Source organism: Periplaneta americana, chromosome 2 (genome assembly GCF_040183065.1).
Source record: "Periplaneta americana isolate PAMFEO1 chromosome 2, P.americana_PAMFEO1_priV1, whole genome shotgun sequence".
In the NCBI taxonomy this organism is placed as follows: Eukaryota; Metazoa; Arthropoda; class Insecta; order Blattodea; family Blattidae; genus Periplaneta; species Periplaneta americana.
In genome coordinates, this window is record NC_091118.1 from 169,234,831 (window position 1) to 169,252,697 (window position 17,867).

General features: G+C 35.6%; 2 protein-coding genes and 1 non-coding gene across 3 annotated transcripts in view; 1 reads left to right on the forward strand and 2 right to left on the reverse strand.

Moving 5' to 3' along the window:
* The window catches only part of Sf3a1 (splicing factor 3a subunit 1), a 41,678-nt gene extending 31,556 nt beyond the window's left edge, over nt 1–10,122 (forward strand). Inside the window, exons 12-15 of the mRNA XM_069818873.1 lie at nt 3,651–3,760; nt 6,688–6,804; nt 7,231–7,404; nt 9,811–10,122. Coding sequence (XP_069674974.1) covers nt 3,651–3,760; nt 6,688–6,804; nt 7,231–7,404; nt 9,811–9,912 — 503 coding nt within the window. The 3' untranslated portion in view covers nt 9,913–10,122. The remainder of the gene's footprint in view (nt 1–3,650; nt 3,761–6,687; nt 6,805–7,230; nt 7,405–9,810) is intronic.
* A 3,678-nt stretch (nt 10,123–13,800) lies between these two features.
* TRNAS-GCU (transfer RNA serine (anticodon GCU)) lies at nt 13,801–13,874 on the reverse strand. Its single transcript has one exon. It is a non-coding gene; the product is annotated as a tRNA-Ser (tRNA).
* Nucleotides 13,875–13,935: 61 nt separating this feature from the next.
* On the reverse strand, nt 13,936–17,835 carry Prim2 (DNA primase subunit 2). The gene has a single exon (XM_069818882.1). The coding sequence runs from the start codon at nt 17,568–17,570 to the stop codon at nt 16,035–16,037; it is 1,536 nt and encodes a 511-aa protein (XP_069674983.1). The 5' UTR covers nt 17,571–17,835; the 3' UTR covers nt 13,936–16,034.
* Between the last annotated feature and the right edge of the window lie 32 nt (nt 17,836–17,867).

The following is a 17,867-nucleotide window of genomic DNA, read 5'->3' on the forward strand; positions in this document are numbered from 1 at the left end:
AGAGGTTTTATTAATATACCTGGAACTCATATCAATGCATCTTTAATAAATGGCTGTCTTCAATCATCTAAGCTTAATAAGAAAGACTGTTGTGTCGTGTTTCTGGACGTGTCTAAAGCCTTTGATTCTGTTGGCCATGAACATATTCTTAGAGCCCTTAAATCATCTGGTGTTCCGCAGAACTTGTTCAGACTTATTGGTTCCTTATTAACTAATAATACAATTCAAATAGAAACTAACCATACAAAAACCAAGTCAATAAGCGTAAAACAAGGCGTTGCTCAAGGATCTCCATTGTCTCCAATACTTTTCAATTTGGCATTGAATTGCGTTCTTGAAAATTTAACAGATCATGAAATTAGCAACCAATCTGGTTTTACACTTTCCAATGATCTTCAAAACCTAAGTGCTTTTGCATTTGCTGATGATTTGGCTCTTGTTGGAAAAGATGAAAAGTCAGCAACAGCTCTCATTGATATGGCTGAAAGTAAATTAGATAACTAGGTCTTGAAATTAACACTATTAAAAGCAAGTGTATAATTCTCGAAAGAGGTGTTTTAACTAAAGGAGCTCTCATTTCACTTCATGGATCAGCCATACATAGTACTGATGATAAATCTGAAACAATTCGATATCTGGGAGTTGATTTTCGCGACAAAATATTCTTAGATAAAAAGAAAATTATAACAAATTTAACACGTGATCTTAACAATCTTACACAAACTCCATTACTGAAGCCTGATCAGAAATTGAAGATTGTGAATGAATATATATGGCCTGGGCTCATCTATCCTTTGCAATGTGCTCCACTTGATCAGCTCCCTGACAGCTTCCTTAAAGATCTGGATAAAGTAATTAGAAGTGCTGTCAAAGAAATGATATCTCTTCCTGATGATACACCTAATGACTTGCTATATTCTTCTAAAAAAAGTACGTGGCCTAGGGCTTATTAAGGCTGAATGGGAAGCTAATATTCAGCATTTTAACATCTGTAAACGACTCTCACAAGTCAGTGATGATCATCTCCTTCTTGCAAATCAAGATTTCAGGTTTAACTCTCTGTAAAGTTGATTTGAATAATTTCGAGGGAAAAATTGTTCCGGAGCCGGGTATCAAACCCGGGACCTTTGGTTTAACGTACCAACGCTCTACCACTGAGCTACCCGGGAACTCTAACCGACACCGATCCAATTTTTCCCTCTATATCCACAGACCTCAAAGTGGGCTGACAACCGTCAAGCAACCAACTTCGAGTGCACACTGACTCCGTGTGACTTAAATTGTGGTTTTCTGTTAACGAACAGTGACGTGTATTATGCAAATCAAGATTTCAGGTATAACTCCCTGTAAAGTTGATTTGAATAATTTCGAGGGAAGAATTGTTCCGGAGCCGGGTATCAAACCCGGGACCTTTGGTTGGTACGTGGATATAGAGGGAAAAATTGGATCGGTGTCGGTTAGAGTTCCCGGGTAGCTCAGTGGTAGAGCGTTGGTACGTTAAACCAAAGGTCCCGGGTTCGATACCCGGCTCCGGAACAATTTTTCCCTCGAAATTATTCATCTCCTTCTTGTCAGGAATCTTGAAGAGGAGAAGAAAACTGCTCTCAAGCGCCTGAAAATTCCTGAAGCCAACATAACACCTCGAACAACTGGAATACATCTACGTGATGAATTGCGAAAGAGATTGTTTGACTCCTGGTGTCAGTTACCTCATAAGGGGAAAGGTGTAGTCATCTATGAAGAATATCCAAAAGCCAATTCATGGGTCAGCACCAAAAGGAATTTGTCGTCTTCAGAATATATTAATGCAATCAAGATGTCCTGCAACCTTACTGCAGTGCGCTCCGTTCCTGGCAGAGCTTTCAGCACGACCCGTTGCCGTCAACCAGGCTGCAACGAGACAGAAACTCGTGGCCACGTGTTGGGCTTTTGTCGGAAAGGAGAGTTATTGCGTAACAACAGGCATCATAGAGTCCGTGGAGCTATCGCCTGTCTTCTTCGGAACAAGGATTGGGAAGTTCATGAAGAGGTCCACTGTATTTCTGAAGACAACTCTCACAGAAGAGCAGATATAATAGCAATAAACAGGCAACAACAAAAGGCTATTATCATAGATCCAACTATACGCATGGAGAGAGATCTCAACCAAGCTCATCAGGTTGATCAGGAAAAGAGAGCCATTTCTGAACCTTGTATTCCCTACCTTAGTGCCAAGTATAACATCCCTTTCTTCAATTGGTCAGTGACTGGTTTATTTTTTGGTGCTCGGAGTTCTTTACCAAAATTTACATATCATTTTTTAAAACAATTATCAATATCATCTTTTGAAATTCAAAAAATCATCTCGCAAATTCTCAAAGATTCCCTGCAGATTATACAATTTCATTTATACCACTCAGAAGGCCTTAATTAAGGATATGCTAATTTTAAATAAAATCTTTTTTTTTATCAGTATAATTTAGTCATCTTCTAAGATTTTATTTTACAATTGATAATCAATGGTGCTTAATTATTACACTTTATTTTTATAACACTATTCATATTTAATTAATTGTATTTGTTTGCTATTCATTTCCGGATCCTCGTGGTCATCCTTAATTAAGGCCGGATGAGTTTTTCTCTCTCTCTCTACCTACATTTAATTTGTTGTGAGTTCATACATTTTAATGGCAGTTCTCTACACTTACAAGAAATATTTTAGGATATAATCTGATTCAGTCACAGGCATGTAGAAAAAATGTTCTTGTTTGTTATAATGCCACATAACTATTTAAGTTGTACTAATAATATAATGTCATGAAAGTAATCTGTTATGATGAATGTGTGATATGAATGTTACATAATTTTATTTAAACATACTTTATGCTCGACCATGCCGAAATGTAGTAATTATACACCTGGTAAAGTACACCTATTCATCAAAGTTCAGGTTTTCGATTATTCTTGGATATGCAATCGAAAGACAACGAGGGAAACGTCACGGAGGCTGGAAATCCAATACTGTTGCAGAAGGTTATGTTCTGTTACTATAATAATTAGCGTTAATTGTAAATAATATTCAAATAAATTCAATTTGTCATCTCGTTTTTCAATTCTAAATCAATTTCCAGGTTATATCAAAATTAGTTCATGTTATTCTCTACATTACATCAAGGTCAATGACATTATTGTTCCTCGGAAAAAATCAATACTTTCGCGTCTGCGCACATCTCACAATTCACGAGCTATGCACAAGGTCACTTCCGATCTTCAGTCAGATACAGATAAAATGAATACTTCTGAATAATTTCAAGTTAGAAATATGGTCGAGCATAAAAAGTCATGTGAAACTTGCCTATAATTGTAATTAAGACGCTCGTTTCATAAACAAACATACTCACGTCTTAATAATACATTATGCAATGAGCCTATAATGATAATAATTAAGACGCTCGTTTCATAAACAAACATACTCGCGTCTTAATTACTATCATTATAGGCTCATTGCATAATTTATTATTATAGTACTCATTGAAATATTCGGATATTTTTAAGCCCTGCTAATGGCTTCATTGCCAAATGCAAGGCACTAGACAACAACATATTTTTAAGCCTTCTTAGAACTAACCGAAATTGAAATATTAAGTACATTTTTACTGTGTATTGATCAGTTCCAGCACGTCCACCTTTCCCTGTAGCTGCGCCAGCACCACCAATGCCTGGTTTTATGGCTCCTCCAGCTCCTCAAATGCAGCCACCTCCACCACAACCACCACCACCAGTAAGTATATTTCAGATCAGTTAGTATGTCTATATGAAAGTGTACAATTGATCACACTTCTGCTTGTAAAGGAAAGCAAAATGTTTCTTGTAAGAAAACAAGTTTTAGTGTGTATGTTCGGCATTAGCCATATTGTTTGCCAAATGGCTATACTGAAATGCAAACCTCCTGCATATGGCAAGAACCAATAGCAAATCTCTGCAATGTTGTAATATCCAGGGGCGAATGCTAGTCACGTAAGTTAGGCTTGCTCTTTTATTCATAGGGGAAGATGGGAGGATATAATAATTCATAATTAATAAAAATAATCAGACCCACATAAATAATTTATTTTATAATTATAAAATCATTATGAGTCATGGATCATATTCGCTTATCAGATGTAGAAGTTCGATATAATATAACAAACACTAAACAAGCGCACATATTCTCTATAATGTCTTTCTTCTCTTGAATAGTTCTTCGAGAAAATGGATTTAATTATGTTTCAATAACACACAATTCCGAACTCATTGCAATACTTCAAATTAAAGTTTAAGAATTAATAATACATGCTGCAGCTAACATATGCATTCCGCTCATACAATTACATTGCACTCGCAGATCACAGCACATTCCCGCTGTCAATACTGCTCTGTGTAAAGTTAAATAGTTGTTGGTGTAGCTCTCGGACCAGAGCTTCAAACAACACATAACAGAAGCATGTGCGCCTAGGACGGACTAAGGAGGAAGGCACTTGCGCGCGCATTATATTCTCGCTATTTCTACGTCTTTCCTGTAGCTCCGGGAAACGAGCAAGCATTGCGATACTTGCGGTGTGCAACCTGCAGATGGTATTACGCCTATACAATATTCCAAAAATCAAAATAAACTTTAATGTACGTAATCCCATTTTGAGAAATACACATTCTGCGAAAATATTGGACTTGCGCAGCAAGCCTAGCATGCCCTGAGAAATCGCCCCATGGTAATATCGCTGTCACATACGAGACGGAGATGGAGGTAGTCAGACGAAAAGCAAAATTTGTTCTCCATTGCAGTGCTACTTGAACCTTGTGCTACAACCTGGTTGGTATTTATAATAATTGTACAGAGGAAACAATTTGAGCTAAAATTACGTTTTTTGGGTGCGGGGGGGGGGGGGACATACTTAGAAATTGATTCTCTTTATACCTGGAAAGCTACTGTATTTCAAAATAAAATATGCCCGAATGCCAGTTGTCTTCCTTGGTATCAGTACTCCTTGACTACACCCTATACAAAACTAGAAAGGTATTGACAGTTCTCTCTCTCTGATGCGCAGGAAGGAAGCAACATTGTAAAGTTGTGGGGTAGTGGATGCGACTGATTGCACTGCCTGCCATGTCTGAACTGAGCTGCTGATGCGAACTCGTAAATTTGTGTCATACAGACTCGTGACTAAACAAATATCTTTATTGAAGTAATAAAAGAGTGATGGAATGTGAAAATGGAACAGTGTGCAAATGATAAGTAATATAAACCGTAATGAAGATTTCATGGTATAAATTTGAAGTTATAAAGGAAAGGTACAGTTTTTAGCTCCATAGACTATCTTACATCAGCTAGTAATGTCTCGTGGAGAAGTGCCAAAACTACATAAATTTGAGTGTCATAATGTGACGAACAGTACAGGAAATAGTGGGGCATGTGGTTTATCTGAGCTAGGCATTTCAGATATTAGCATCAGTAATAATTCATATTAGGCCTATTTCATTTTATCCCAATGACTTAAAAAGGGCGAAAGATGTTAATAATCCTATTTCTGATGATCCTTCAAGGTGAATAATAAATTAATCTCTTCACAATCATATCGCTAAATGAAGTTACAGTACTCAAAATATGGACAGCAATTTTAAAAATTCACACAGGCAATATATTGACTTAGCAGAATCCGCAAAGGTCAGTTTCTCTCCGATGCTTTCTAGTTTTGTATAGACTGTATAATTATCAATAAAATAGTTGTTGAAGCAATTTATTTCATTTGTCTACATTTCTTAACCAAAAACAGTAATTTCGAAAAGTAGGCCTGTCATTTGAACTCCTTTAGTGATTAGTTGTGATTGTTCTCATGTAACATCTGGTGGGAAACAATTTACAATCGACACAAACAGTTGAAAGTCACTGTTAAAAATACTTTTTGCACTAGTGTTAAAAGTATTTTTTGCGATCTACCGCATAATAATTAGTCAGTATTTAACATACTTGCCTATCATTTTATTTATCTATAAGATCTAGTTTTAGGAATGACCATTTAAAAACCTTTCATCTATATTATATTCTTTAGGAATTAAAACTTGTGACAATATTGGACTTTGTAAGTAAATATAAAATTGAATTGAAAATTGTAAGTTTCGAATGGATATTGCTATGATCATATGGATGATTCTAAAATCACATTTTAAATTACAAGCCTAATGAAATCATTGCTTGGGAGAATGTAGCAGCAAATGGTGAAATTAGACTACAACAGGTTATGAAGACGTTGTTGTTGTTTTCTGATGCCAGGCATTTGACAATAAAGTCATTTGACCTCTTGCACTCCAATATTTTTCAAAGATATTATCATGGTCAGCCACTGAAGCACAGATTTTGAGGTGTTCCGAATCCATTTCTTGGTTATGAAGACGTAATACATGTGAGGAAAGAAGAAGAGACGAAAAGCTTTTGTCTCTAGAATTTTTCATTTTGAGGGATGTTCTAGTAAACATATATTGTTCTTATAGAGAAGATACAGCCTAAACAGAGTTTTATTTAGCGTAATTTGTAAATAAGGAGAAAGATTTAAACAATTGTTAAAATATAATTTTGTGTGAATCACTATTTTGTACTGTTCTAAATTATGGATCTCAAAGTATCAGTACTTGTTGTTTAGAATTTTTTGCAATTTATGCTCCTATCTTTTCTAGGGGCCAATGAAACACCCTTCTGAAATGGGAACATCCACAGATGATGAGCCACCAAGCAAAAAAATGCGTACAGAAGAGTCACTTATGCCTGAAGCTCAATTCTTGGCCAAGTATAAGGTACGTAAAATAGGTGTTGTAGAAAATACTACACTCAGATTGATTAGAATGCCAGCATTGGTTTATAAGGAATGGAACATACCCAGAGGACGAATCGATTCAACCCCGAGAAATTTGGTTTGTGTGGCGCAATTGAGCCTACCTCTTTTATATCAGAAGATTGTAGTTATTAAACAATCCTGAACCCTTCATCAGTTTGGCAACATACAGGTATCAGGTGTCAACGTTCAACAATAATAAGTAATGGATTTTTTTTTAAGGAAAAATAATCTTCAGGAAAATAAAAGATGGATGTGTATAAAAACACTTGATAATTCTTTTGATTATTTTACACAGTTTATGACAGACATTTAGTTGTATTTTAACTACACATTTTTTCTGTTGGCACTTTTACTCATAGTTCTTACTAATGTTATTTCTTTCTAGTCACCTGTATCACTGAAGGTAGCTGTACCTAACATGAGTGAAAAACCAGAATGGAGATTGAAAGGTCAGTTGCTGTCGCTGACGCTACCATTAACAGACACGGTGGCAGTTATCAAAGCAAAGATACATGAGGAAACAGGCATGCCTCCAGGCAAACAGAAACTACAGTGGGAGGTAAGTTTTTGCATATTGAAACTGATGCACACTCTGTGCCCAGTGAAAGGCTGTGCAAGATATGATAAAAATGACATGACTGTAGCATATTGACAAAAAATACAATATCAGCATAACTTAAACACAATATTTATTACAGAGGAAAGGACGAAGACTGCCAAAAACTACCATTAAAATACATAAGTAAGAAATGAAATAAATAGACTTAACGAAAAGGGAAGGGGGGGATCTGTGTGTGTGTGTGCATGCGTGCGTGTGCATGGTTTTTTTTCTTTCATTTCAACGAAACAAATTGATAAGACCATTTGGAACAACATTTTTATATTAATGGTGACCTTTGAACTGGGGATATTTTCCCAGTTTCTTTTTCTTCTGTCTTTCAAGTATTGGGCCCCTAGTCTTGTTACACTCTTGTGAAAAGCATGTCTCAGAGATACCAAGCAGTAATTCATGCTCCTGGAGGCCACATGAGGTACTAAATCCATGTAAAGATCGTGAGGACTCATGACTGTTAGAATAAAGAAACAGATTTTTTCACTTTGTTTTGTGCAGTATCGAGTAAGATGATCATTTTTGATTAACTTGATTGTAAATGGCCATGGAAAGTAATTTATTATAAAATATAGTGTCTGAAGTTCATGCTGTACTAAGGACAACATTCTACGTTTTCATTGTTCAATGAAGAATTGATTTCAAATCTTGTTCCACTAATTTTTTTGAGCAGTATATAATCTCAGTGTCTGCTGTTTTCACACACAACTGGATAAATTCCTGATAAAGTGTAATTTATGGTGCAAAGGACAGTACTGGGGCCCTCCCAATTTCCCTGCTATCATACTTCATAAATTTATTTTGCTCTGATTCTGAGACTGGAGTAGTGTGGATTCAGAGTCATGTCGGGATTTCCTGTAATGAGGCAGCAGATGCTGCAGCAAGAGGAGCCAGGAATGGCTGTTTGGCATATTGGCTGTCAAGATGTACAAAAGTACTTGAAATGTAAATATGGTGGCAGTGGGAAGGAGAATGGTCTGCATAAGTGAGAAATAAATTGCGAAATATCAATAATACTGTTCGAGTTTGGGATTTGTTACAAGAGCATCACGACATGAAGTTTTACTTACCTGGTTGAGGATAGGCCACTGTTGCCTGACACACGGATCTCTTAAGTGGTGAGCCTCAATTGGAGTGTATTATGTTTGTCATGTACCAATTACAGTTGAACATATTCTACTACATTGTAGAAAATATGACAGTCTTCAGCATCAGTACGCAATTCGGCCGACTACGTGACACTCTTGGAAATGATTTTAATTGTGCAAATTCAGTTCCGAGATTTTTATCCAGTACAGAACTCGACAAGGTGATTTAGATTTTATTGACATGTTGTTGCTTACCCTCCGGAATCTCTACATCTGGAGATTATTTTTGTTATTTTATATCACTTCTAGTTAAACTTGACATTTCGGACCTTCTACATTCGAATATTTTTATAGAGTTTTATTATTAAATCACCAGATGATTTGTTTTATAATTTTATAGTTATTTTTAAACACTGCGTAGGGTCTAATTTTATTAATTGCTCGTTTTAGTGATTTTTGATGAATCATCTTGTTATTAATGCATTTGTGTACCTGATTTTAGTGTGATAACGTTTTTTAGTTCGTGCTCGGATATTAGCTTATGGTATTGTTTGAGTTTTATGTTTTTTAAAGAATTATTGATAAGGATGCAAATATCCATAGTTGCTGACATGTCCTTTTTAAACCCCATATTCATTCTTCATTAATTTTAGTACAAAATAAATCTATCACCACATAGGACATTGCAGCATTGTTCAGCATAACAAAGTTACCGTATCTCAGTTGTGATGTCTGACCGATAAGGTAAGGAGAAATGGTTAATGATGCACATATAAATGGGAGGGGGGGGGGTGGATGATGGATGGATTATAGGTGGAGGTGGAACAATCTTTGCATACTTAGACCATCCACGAAGATCCATTGTACTATCTCCAGAATTTAATTGCTGTGTAGTGCTGTCATTTAAATTTAATTACACTTTGCACACCATTTCTCTGTATAGTGCTCTCTTACTTATATTTAATCACACTTTGTAGACATTTACTGTGTAATTCTGTCATTTAAATTAGATTATACTTCGTGGGAGATGAAACGTGGGTATAATAAAAAGCATGTTAAACTGACGAGATATAATTATGAATTTGTATTTTAGGACATCTGCATAATTGGGATATTTTAACACAAGCTGAAAAAATTAGTTTCAAGAAATTATTTATTTTCTACATAATTGGTAGGAGTGTAGTAGTAATTTCCTGAATTTTATTATGATATTATTTTTTCACTCCATGTCTATATATAAAAGTAATGCATATTTTTTATGTTACAGGGATTGTTTTTCAAAGATTCCAATTCTCTGGCATTTTACAACATCATGCCTGGAACAATCATCAATTTGCAACTTAAGGAAAGAGGTGGAAGGAAGAAATAAATATAGAAAGCTTTCATAATAACTTCAGTAGAAATCTATATTGCATATAGTATTTTCAATTAAAATTTATATATTTCTGTTGGTAAGTGTCACTTACATAGAGATGATTACTAATCCAAGTATAATTTTAACTTTATGAATTTCGATTCATGAATTTTCTGATTCAGTGTAATTTGTCCACAAATAAAAAAAATGTAAATTATAAGAAAATCTTTTTTATTACAAAAGTAATTATTTTCATTAATTTTAAAAAGATTTTAATATACTTTCATATTAAATTTACTACCATATGAAAGTATATTTTCGCACCATGTGTCCATACCACTTTAGTTTTCTTCTTAACTTCTCTTCCACTAATTCTCTCGTTTCATACTTTGTTCCTCTTTGTTTCAAAATTAGAGAAGAAATATAAGAAAACATATACTATTAAGTGACAGAAGTGACGAACACCTCTCCCCCCCAACTCCTCCAAAAAAGTATTGTATATAAAACAAGATAAATTTTCATATTAAGCCAACTGAAGCGGATTATATTCTTGAAAGAACTGGGCATATTCTAGGACCAAAAACAAGAAATTTTCTCTCTTTCATCTAAAGAACAATTACACATATGTTTTCATTGAGTAGGAAATTAAGCTCAACAGCATGGACTTTGCATAATGAAATGAGAAGTTGTTGTTTTTTTCTAATGTCAGGCATTTGACAATAAAGTCATTTGACCTCTTGCACTCCAATATTTTTCAAAGATATTATCATGACCAGCCACTGAAGCAGATTTTGAGGTGTTCCGAATCCATTTCTTGGTTTGAATTGCACAATGGGCAGTTATACCACCAGCATTCCATTGTAAGATGTTTAGTTGATTCTGTACCATTAAAGTAGTCCCTGCCCGGAGATCCGATTGGGGGACTATTTTATCTCCGGATAATTTTACCTTAATGGTACTCATTTCATATTGGAGTTAAATGGCAAGTTGTAGCCGATTTAAGTGAACACCATATTTTAACGTTTTGGCGGCTACTTCATTCACACACAACCCCCAGAATGTCTGGAGGACCACACCTGCTGTTGGTCGACGGGTCCATTGGACCTAGCTGGGAGATCTTGTTGACCACCAGCTTTCCCTCCTTAAGCCGCTGGAGGACGATTTTAGTGCCATAGTAGGTCAGCACTAGGAACAGAAAAGTAGAAAGAGGAGGAAGGAAAGGGAAATAAACCCCTAGGTCTCGAATGCTCTAATGCCGTTGGGGTCGAAGAAAGCAAGAGTTCAGTCAGAGGACTGGATAGGAAAGGGTAAAGAGGGAATTAGATATTGGATAGAGGAAAATTATACCAAATTCAGTCAATAACTCCTCAAGATGACCAGTGCTAATGGATGAGTAGCCCCTCCCTTTAGAGTTCAGCTCGTAAAATTATGCTTACTAACAGCTGCACCACGGGAAGGTAGGGATGGGACATTGGGTATTTGTCCAGGTTGGTTCCTTAAAGCCTTCAATGGGAAGGATTAATGGCTCTCCCCCCTGTATCCGACAGATACCCTTTTGCAGCCATGAAATGAGAAGTACAAAGCAGTGTCTAATTTTTGGAGGACCAGAAAGACTTTTCTAAAGCTGAAAAGTGAGATGTTGCGAAGTTGCAAAGATTAATAGTGGAATTGGCCCCTAGACTGCAAAACATTGGGGTCCAGATAGTCGTGAAAAGGTTTGGAGAAGGCTAGGAGATATTTACGCTATAATTTCTCCTCCTGGATACCTTTTGGGGGAGGCTCCGTAAAGACCATTCATTAATGGTATCAAAAGAAAATATAACATTTTATTAACGGTTTTAACCACTACATACATGTCACTACACAGTTTTGAAAAATGCATGCTGCAGTCCATGTGATTCATTAACTTTTGGAGACTTGTGAATCAAGTTTAGAAACCCTCCCAACTGACACCATCCACCCTATTATCTGTGCATCTTGAACTGGCAGCTCAATGGACTGCATTTGCCACGTGTGCTTATTCCAATCCTAGACCATTCTCAACTGAAGTCAGCTGGGACTACCAGTGCTTCAGTTCAGTGATTCGTGCGTGGTTTGTACTTTTGTACGTGACCTTGATCTGCCAGTTTGAAATGCACAGATAATAGCATACTCAGTGACATTCTTAGCTTTTAGTACCTATAGTGGGGAATAAATAAGGTTGTGATTGATACTGCGTGTGCAAACTCATTGTGGAGGCTTGGCATTATCTTACCCAATAACAATAATTCACGACCCCCTTGTATCGCCCTGAGGTCATGAACTGCAATTGAACAAGATAACACCGAGCCTCCATATGTGAGTTCATCCACACAGTGTCAATCACAACATCATTTATCTTCCACTGTATAAATCCAATGTCTTGTTATTACTGTAATTGTTTGTTTTTCAACATAATATTATATTCTATAAGACACAGATGAATGAAATGAAAATCAGCAAATAGCACTAGTCTCTAGTTTCATTCAACTTTGAAACTGTAACAAAAATCGTAAAAACAGAAAATGTACACCACTTCCAGATCTTTTAAGATGTACAAATGAGAATTACACTTATGTTCTTACTGTTGTACATTTGAAACATATAGGTGAAATCGACAGGAAATACTGAAAAGGTGAGTAATAAAATGCATAATTGGATAATGTTCTTGATTTTAATGTATTAAAAATGTTTACACAAATTTTAAAGACTTTCACTGGATAACTGAAGAGTAAACAACATAGGTTGTATGTATGAAGCTCAATACCTTACAAAAGTCATATATTGAAATTCGAAGTAAAAGTAGGCCCTTTAATGTATGCAATCATAGTTGTCAGCAATAGTATTTGATTTGTTGGAGAAAAATTTTTTTCTGTGAACTTGCAACCTTTCTTGTTTACACTCAATTATACATAGGTCTACATAATATGTACTTTATTTATATATTACACACTTTATTGTAATATTAAGCAACTTTAGTATTGAAGCATTTCACGTACTGTTTAATTTCTTCACTTAGACAACATAATACTGCTAAGCAAAAATGAAATTACATGTATATGAAGCACAAGATATGTTCAAGGAAATGTTTTAATTATTACATACCCACTAGATAGCAACTTATGTACAAGTATCAAGAAAAAGTAGTGAATTTAAGGTTGTAACAGGGTTGCCAGATTTTCTCGTCAGGAATCCAGGACAGATGATGATACTGCATACAGGTATCTCAACAGGATTATACATTTGAATTAAGTCAATTTGTAATACAACTGATTTCATCTAATTATATAGATCCCAAACTTTTAATTTTGTTACATTATTGCTAGATTGTGAAATTTCCTTTGAGATATTGATAAAGTCTGGAAAAATGACATATTAGAGCCTGATCTATACAGAACAAAATGTATGATACAGTGTTTAAATCCTATCAGTAATAAATAGACCTCGAATTTTTAGGCTCGTTTTTAGCATAGGCTGAAATATACGTTCTTTAATGCATCTAGTTTTAGGCAGTATCATCGCTCAAGAGTTTCTTGCATTGCATATATGTAGGAATTTTTACATAAAATTGTTGCAGTCTAGCCTTTTCGAGCCTAAAAATCCGAGGCCTAGTAATAAATCAATTTCAAAAGAGAGTAAAGAATTAAAATACCGAATAATACCTAATACATACTAATATTACTGTTTTTATTTCAATACAACCCAGTAGGAAGAGTCAGGTGGCATTGAATGACATTGAACATAGGTTGAACAGGGTCTTGAAAAAATGAATAAGGAATTTTAAAAGTAATTTTATAGAAATGCGCAAACAATTATATTTTTCCAATCTTTTTGACATTCCAGGACAAATATAACTCAATCCAGGACAATTTGAAGGAAAAATTGTTCCGGGGCCGGGTATCGATCCCGGGACCCTTCGCTTAGCACGCGAATGCTCTTCCAACTGAGCTACCCCAGGAACTATACATGACACTGTCACGATACCCCAGGAACTATAACGACACCGTCACAATATCGTGTATAGTTCCTGGGGTAGCTCAGTCGGAAGAGCATTCACGTGCTAAGCGAAGGGTCCCGGGATCAATAACTGGCCCCAGAACAATTTTTCCTTCAAATTATTCAAACCTGCTTTACAGGGAGCTACTACCTGAAAGCCAGATTTGTATCAATCCAGGACATCTGGCAACCCTGGGTTGTAAAGTATTCAGAATATAATTTGATCTTTTCTTTTATCTGCTTGGCTGTCATAATGAGAATGACTTTTTAATTATATGACTACTTCATTTTTCATTGATTCAAGACCTAGCAAATCTTCCTACATTTAGAAAGTTAAAAAATTATATACGATACTAAAACGAAATTGAGAGTAGGATCTGTGTGTTGAACATCTTCGTAATCAGAAACAAAAGTACTGTATAGGTACAGATATAAATGTGAACTAATAACACCATGTAACTGAAGTTCACCACCCAAAGTAAGATTGAACAGATCTTTCATAATCTTTTACAATATTGTATTATTTACAAGTTCCCATGAAATATTTATTAGTCATAAGTTAGCAAACTGCTACATGTCTTATTCAGAAACTGATGAGCAAGCATGTGATTCCTATAGCAATTTATTTTTCACTTCATTTTTTTTTAATGGAGTTAGAGTTTTCTTAAAATCGTATGCATACAATTTTTTACACCAATGACAGTTCAATACACAGTTCAAATGCAGGAAATTAAATTATTAATCTCCCAAATAAGCATAGATCAAATTAACAACTATCCGTGTTCAAATGTTGGTGTTTGAAATCTGTTTCTGTAATAAATTATGTACTAATTTTTGTGTTACTAGCTAACTGGTGAAATTACCAAAAGAAAATATTTGTCACTCGTTCAAACACACATTTTTATATAAAGAAACGAAATGTCATCCATCATAATGTCTTACAGATAGTATGGTTCAGTTTAATATAACAAAAGTCCAGTCAAAAATTTAAATATGAAATAGGTTGACAGAAAAAATAGATTAAACAATTATTTATAATTACTTCCAGAGAACTAGGTTGCAAATTAGAAACTTTGTGACACATGGCATTTGAATTGTGTTGTTCATCTGTTGACCAGAGGCGGATTTTTGTATCTTCATTCTATGATTTTCTTTTAATTGAGGAGGGGCTGAAAAGCTAGCACTCCAACCTTTAGTGGCCTTCTTGTGCCTTTCCATTCCTAAAATTGGGATGATTTTAAACAGTTGTGCTTTTGTGCATATCATGATTCAGTTTTGTTGTAGCATCTGTTGATTCAGTCTGCACGTATTAAGGTTCCGGTAGAGTGCCCTTCCACTATCCCCATCCAAAAGCATGCTAACCTCTCCAACTGATGCCATCTGTACAACAATCACAATACTGCATCACAGAGCATTATTTTGAATGAATTTGAAATGATAAATATTAAAGTGGAATGACACCAATAAGACATCACTCATGAGGCAACTAAGCCAGAAGTTAATGGGATAGGGTGGCCAGTTCCTTTACCCCTTCCATTACATACATCGCTGATTAGCAACATATAGTGTGGGTGGAATAATGAAGAGAAATGGGAAAGTCAGAAAAACCCTCACAAACCTTGGCTTTGTCCACCACAAATAAGATATTGCTATCGTCAGCATTCCAACCTCAGTCCTCAGTTGTCAGTGATCTGCCAACTGAACTACCAAGCCGAAGTATTACTAGCATTTCAATCTTTTACTTCCGATAAACTGTCAGCAATATAGCCTATAACATAACACTGTCTAAATTATTATAGGTTACACTATGCCACACCTTTTCACAGAATAATGAATTAATTTACAATTCTCCTAATACAGTACGCTTATTTACATTTAAGACAAACTAATATATTGTGAAATAACATGTTCTATTGACTTGACATTACTTTTTTTTCAGTAACATGTAATTAACATGTTTTTTCATTACATTTTGAAAAACATTTTTAAGATGTTTTTTCATTACATTTTGAAAAACATTTTTAAGATTTTTTTGTTGTTGGCATAGACTAAAGAAACAAACATAAATATTTTCCAATGTGATTCAGTTTGTTTTACAATAGGTCTATCAACAGATCTGTACATTACATTCCTGCAATCTGTTCCAAATCAATATCCATGTCTTCACCCCATACATCATCTGTTTTACTTGTGGAAACTGTAGGCTTCTTAGCAGGCGCAGTTCTCTCTGTCTTGATGTCATGATTTCCTGCCAACACGTCCTGACTCTCCAGGAAGTACTGATTTGGGTGATTGATGGCTACGTCTACCTGTACACCATGAGACACTTGAAAGTATCTGCCACACGCCAATTGGTAATGGCCTTGAGCCACATACTCAGCAATTTCATTGATTCCAGCAACAGGTATATTCCAGGCAAGCAGCTGTTGTTTCAGATGCGGCAAGTCACTGTGTCTGAAGAGGCACCCGTGAGTATCATCCGGTCCTACAGGTGACATGATTATCTTCATACAACTATACGGTGTGTAATCTGTACGCTTACCTTCCTTGCCATAATTGTGTCTAACATTATAAGAATATCTCTTTTCAAATTGATCGACATCAATTAGTTTTGTAAATTCTTCTCTCCAATAACGTAAAGAATCTTCCAAAGAAAGGCCGATCCCTTTCAGAAACAGGCCAAACTGCATTCGACCTCCATGACGCATGTGATGGTTTGCACGGAAATGTTCATGAAGTTTGCGCATGCATGGAGGAAAGGAATGGCGTGAAAGCATATCAATTTGATCCAGTTGTACGGTGCCGGTAGTCATGTTTTTCTTTGCAGAGTATTCCTCCCCTGTGTAACTCTGGTGCAAGTCCTTTAAAATTCGAACCACACGTTCATCTCCTTCAATACTGGGTAACATGCGAGCAGTTACAGCTAGACTGTGGGCCAAATTAGTTCTAAAGACTGATGACAGTATTGACACCAAATCTGTGCTAGGGACATATGCGTAGCCCCGAGATAAATACACTTTACGAGAGCGCACAAGATCTTGTACATCAGTGAATGATACGCGGTAGAAATCATGAGTATCAACACTAGCCATTGAGGTCATGGACGATGTCGACTCATATAAACATTCCCGTAACTGTGATTTTTCCTTTTCTGAAATTGGTTCATACTTCAAGTTGTTTGTTCTCATGAAACACTGAACTCCTTCAGTACTGAGGGAAGTGAATCTCACTTTGAAGAGATCCAGTTCTTTCGAGATAAACCACCGTCTCAGATCTTCTGATCTGCAATACGCAAGTCGCAATATGAAGTGAGAGATATGGTCTCGTTTGCGAGCCTGTAATTCTGCTTCAGATCTCCCACATCCAGATCCATTAATCAACTTGGCAAAGGCCTTCAACTCCATTTTCTTTAATTCGGTGATCAAAGCTGATCTCCATTCTTCGATGTTCTGCCTCTTATTTATTCCTCGAAGATTGACCATGTCTATTGCCCTTAAGACTTTCAATCTCTCTAAAGCAAGATCTTCAAAATCAGCAAGTGAAATTGAAGAGGTAGGAGGAACTTTGTATAATTGTAAATCACATGGATACAATTCAACAAGACTGCCCGTTTGAATAGACTGAACTGATGGTATTAATTTTCTTCTAGTATACTCCATAACTAAATATTTTTGCGTTCATGCGATCAATAAAGGTTAAAACTGCCACTTAACTAGATAAAATGTCTTACCATAAAACTTCAAATACAGAAAAACACAGACAACAACAAACTTTGATCTATCCGCGCCAAGGCGCCAAATTAAAGCAGTGTTGCCAATATCAGTCATGATATTCTCACAATATCTAAATATTTCCTACAGATTTCTTCCAAAGATGTGGTAAAATTTCTCTTCTGCATATTACTTGGCATGTACTCTTTCTAATTAGTACTTTCAAAAAGTAATTAATGTTTATAG

Coding starts and splice junctions, on each gene's coding strand:
- Prim2 (XM_069818882.1), bottom strand. CDS start 17,570: ATGGAGTATACTAGAAGAAAATTAATACCATCAGTTCAGTCTATTCAA.